Source organism: Meleagris gallopavo, chromosome 5 (assembly GCF_000146605.3).
Source record: "Meleagris gallopavo isolate NT-WF06-2002-E0010 breed Aviagen turkey brand Nicholas breeding stock chromosome 5, Turkey_5.1, whole genome shotgun sequence".
NCBI lineage: Eukaryota > Metazoa > Chordata > Aves > Galliformes > Phasianidae > Meleagris > Meleagris gallopavo.
The window spans coordinates 56,200,113-56,203,787 of NC_015015.2; the positions used below are offsets into that span (position 1 = coordinate 56,200,113).

Here is a 3,675-nt window from a genome sequence, read left to right on the forward strand (position 1 = left end):
TGCCGCTCGGCCGGCCTTTCGCTCAGCCTGAACGCCGCCCGCGTGGGCGCTGCTGAGAGCGGTACGTTTGCAATGGACGGCGCCCGCTTACCTCCTGATCCGCGCCGCCGCTCGTCGCAGCAGCCGGTCGGGTTGGACCCGCGGTCTGTGCCGCTGCTCCCGGCCCCTTTTGCTTGCTGTGTGCATGGAAGTGCTTCCCTGCAGCGTTCGTCTCAGAATATTCCCAAAGGCGGGGTGAAGCTGGCTGGTGCTTTGGCCTCCATGTCCTCGCAGGTTGCTTTGACGCCTTTTTTCAGCAGTCGGGAACCAGCTTGAGCCGCTCTGATTTTTTAAAGGTCATTGATAGACTCACAGGGACATCAGCTCACCCTCACGGCAAAGCTCTGTGTGATCAGGTTATATCTCCATAGGTCTCTGCTTGTCTTTCCTAAAGACTCTGTAGTGTCCATTGCAGCTCTCTGTTACTGTGCTCTTCCCAGTGCACCTCCGTGGTCCTCGTGAGGTGACGCTTTTGTCATTGCACGTGGATTCCTGGTTCCTCCTGCTCGCTGCCCCATTGCGTGCACGGCTGTGCCGACTGTTGTGATGGACAGCCATCACGGGGCTGTGGAGGAGCTCCCACGTCCTGCTGTCTGGACATCCCCTCGCAGTCCCCCGCTGCTGCCCGGCCCAGGGGGCTGAGCCATGCAGCTGCCGGCTGCCCCGGCCTCCCACATCCCCACCGGCCCCCTCCAGGTCCCCACACCCTCCCGTGACCTTTGCCCACCTTGCAGGCACCCGTTCTCAGGCCGTGAGGTGCCCATCTCGAACGGCTCGGGATTCCTGGTGTCTCCTGATGGGCTCATAGTGACCAACGCACACGTGGTGGCCAACCGGCGGCGCGTGCGGGTGAAGCTGGCCAGCGGGGAGCAGTACGACGCCGTGGTGCAGGACGTGGACCAGGTCGCAGACATCGCCACCATCAAGATCAAGCCCAAGGTGCGTGCCACGTGGTGGAAGGGCTCCTTCCTCGCCTGCCTTCTGCTAACCCGGTTCCTCTCTTCCAGCGCCCACTGCCCACGTTGCCCCTCGGACGCTCCTCCGAGGTGCGGCAGGGGGAGTTCGTGGTGGCCATGGGCAGCCCCTTCGCCTTGCAGAACACCATCACCTCCGGCATCGTCAGCTCCGCGCAGCGCGGCAGCCGGGAGCTGGGCCTGGCCGCCTCCGACATGGAGTACATCCAGACGGACGCCGCTATCGACGTAATGCCCCCTCTGCTCTGGGGAAGGGCTCTGGGTGCTGCGAGGTGCAGGGAGCTGGGCGCAGCAGGCTGGGAGAAGGGTGTTTCTGGTCGGTGGTCTGGCTCCTGTTCTCTGGGCTCTGCCTCCTCGCTGTGGGTTAGTGCTTGAGGTTTGCTTTCGTGGCCTCATTGCTGCTCTCTCTGCTGTTTCAGTTTGGGAACTCTGGTGGTCCCCTCGTCAACTTGGTAAGTTCTCCTGCACGTGTCCCAGTGGGCCTTTTCTCCCGGGGCCGAGTGCCTTCAGTGCATCCTCATCTGTCAGGTGGGAAGGAGGAACTGTGTGTGCTCTAGGCATCTTAAAGGGCGGGGTCAAGGAATTGGCTTGGAGCGAGGGCCCTGCTTGGTAGGACTCATCCCTGCCCGGCCTCAGCAGGATCAGACTGCCTGGGTGGGACGGGTGCGCAGGCTTCAGGTTTTGCAGAGCTCCATAAAGGTGCAGGTTGGAGAACACAGTGCCCTTTTCCATGCAGGATGGCGAAGTGATTGGGGTGAACACCATGAAGGTGACGTCAGGCATCTCGTTTGCCATCCCCTCAGACCGGCTGCGGAAGTTCCTGCAGAAGGAGGAGCAGCGCAAAAGTGAGTTGGAAGCCTCTCTGCTCGGGTGTTGGGGAACGAGGCCAGAATGAGGGTGTTGGAAGAGGGAAGAAGCTGTGGGCATAGCTGAGCTTCCTGCCCTTCTTCAGAGAGGTGGGCAAACATAGCAAGAGAAAGAACCTTTGGGGACTAGAAAGATTCTCCCAGTGGGCATGAAGCAGTGAGCCCCTCTGCCATGGGAAATCCGTATGCCCATCTGCCACAGATAAAGACTTCCAGAGTTTCCAAGAACTCTGCCTTGTTTTTGTTCCTTTGTGTTTGTGGTAAGTTGTTTAATGCAGATTCTTGCTGCTTGGTTCTCACATCCACATCATGGAATGATATTCTCAAGCAAAACAGTGATCTCTTAAACCAAGAAAAGAAACTGTGCAATAGCTATAAAGCCATAAACGAAACTGAAATTTTCTGTTGGTAGGGAATCAGAATCACTGCCTTGAGGCGTGTGGGCGTTGTGATTTGCTCAGCCCTGAGCTTTTTGGGCGCGTGTCTGTTTTCAGCATTGTTGTTAGAGGTCCTTTCTGCCCACAGGCTCCTGGTTTGGCAACGCGGAGACGAAGCGCCGTTACATCGGGGTGATGATGCTGACTCTCACACCCAGGTATGTGCTCTGAGCTCAGCGGGACCGGTCTTGTTGGGAGCTTCTGAGAGGATTGCCTTCACAAGGTTGAGCGTTCACATTCAAAAATCTCTTTGCTGATACTGTGATCAGACTCTTAAGTTGTGTGTGTCTGGGGTAAGTTAGAAGCTTGCAAATTTCTGTGTTCGTGGCAGAATCTGCAAGCAGATAAAATGTCCCTAAATCTGCCGCATCAGTGCGTGATTTCATTGGGAGTTCCATAAAAGGCCTTGCAACACAACGTGAACAAAAAGCCACCAGGAATGTTGTGTAATTGACAGATATGCGTTGTGCCAACTGAAAGTTTTGGTGTAAAATCTCCTTGGGAGGAGTGGTCTGGCAGGTGAACCGCTGCGGTGCTGAATTCGTGGCAGAATACGGGACTTTCGGAATAAGGAGGCGCACGTTTCCTGCAGGAGAGTTGGCTGCTGGGGAAGGAGGTAGGCGGGTTGCGGAGCGGGCTGCGTGGGTAACAGCACGGCTGCCTCTCAGTGCTGTGAGGCTCCTGGCTGGCAGGAGGAAGGTTGGGTGCTGCCTCTGGAAAGGAACGGTGGTGCTGAGCAGGACAGCACTGGAAAATGGGAAGGGGATGACTTGCAGGCCTGAGACTCTTCGCCCTCCTGTCCGTAGCCTGGGAAGAGCCCTGTGTTTCCTCTGCATCTGAAGAAATGCTCTGGTTAGCAAAGCGGATTGCAGCCAGACTGCTTGCTTAGGTTCTGCTGGCCTCCAAGACACACGAGCCAAACCCGGTGCCCGGGCAGATGCCCTGCGAGCTGTGTTGGATGTGCCTCGCTGAGTGCTGGGTAGCCCTGGTCAGGCCCACGAGGAGCTCTGCAGGCCCTGGGACAGAATTGCCACTGCTTCACGCAGAGCTGCCTGCAGCCTCCCAGGCGCAGCAAGCACAGCTGTTCGGGGAGTGGTGGACCTGCAGTCTCACCCCTGCGAGCAGCCTTCCTTTTCAAAGGCTTTGTGCCCGAGCAGCTCTTGAGAGATGCCCGGGGCTCAGCGTGTTGCTGGGGTTGGTGGCTGCCGAGTGCCTGGCAGAAACTTTTTCAGGGCCAGAGTTCTGGTGGCTCCTGTGGTTGGGTGAGTTTGCGGACTGGATGCCGCGCGCAGTCCTGGCTTCCTGTGGGCGCGCAGCCAGGAGGCTCTCAGGGCAGCCGGGCGAGCTGCGAGCGCTGGC

General features: G+C 58.3%; 2 protein-coding genes across 2 annotated transcripts in view; one reads left to right on the forward strand and one right to left on the reverse strand.

Moving 5' to 3' along the window:
- MDGA2 (MAM domain containing glycosylphosphatidylinositol anchor 2) overlaps window positions 1–3,675 on the reverse strand; it is a 375,704-nt gene that overhangs the window by 241,225 nt on the left and 130,804 nt on the right. The window lies entirely within an intron of this gene.
- The window catches only part of HTRA2 (HtrA serine peptidase 2), a 6,665-nt gene continuing 3,105 nt past the window's right edge, over window positions 116–3,675 (forward strand). Inside the window, exons 1-5 of the mRNA XM_010712136.3 lie at window positions 116–978; window positions 1,047–1,241; window positions 1,433–1,465; window positions 1,750–1,858; window positions 2,405–2,474. Of these exons, the coding sequence (XP_010710438.1) occupies window positions 685–978; window positions 1,047–1,241; window positions 1,433–1,465; window positions 1,750–1,858; window positions 2,405–2,474 (701 nt within the window). The 5' untranslated portion in view covers window positions 116–684. The remainder of the gene's footprint in view (window positions 979–1,046; window positions 1,242–1,432; window positions 1,466–1,749; window positions 1,859–2,404; window positions 2,475–3,675) is intronic.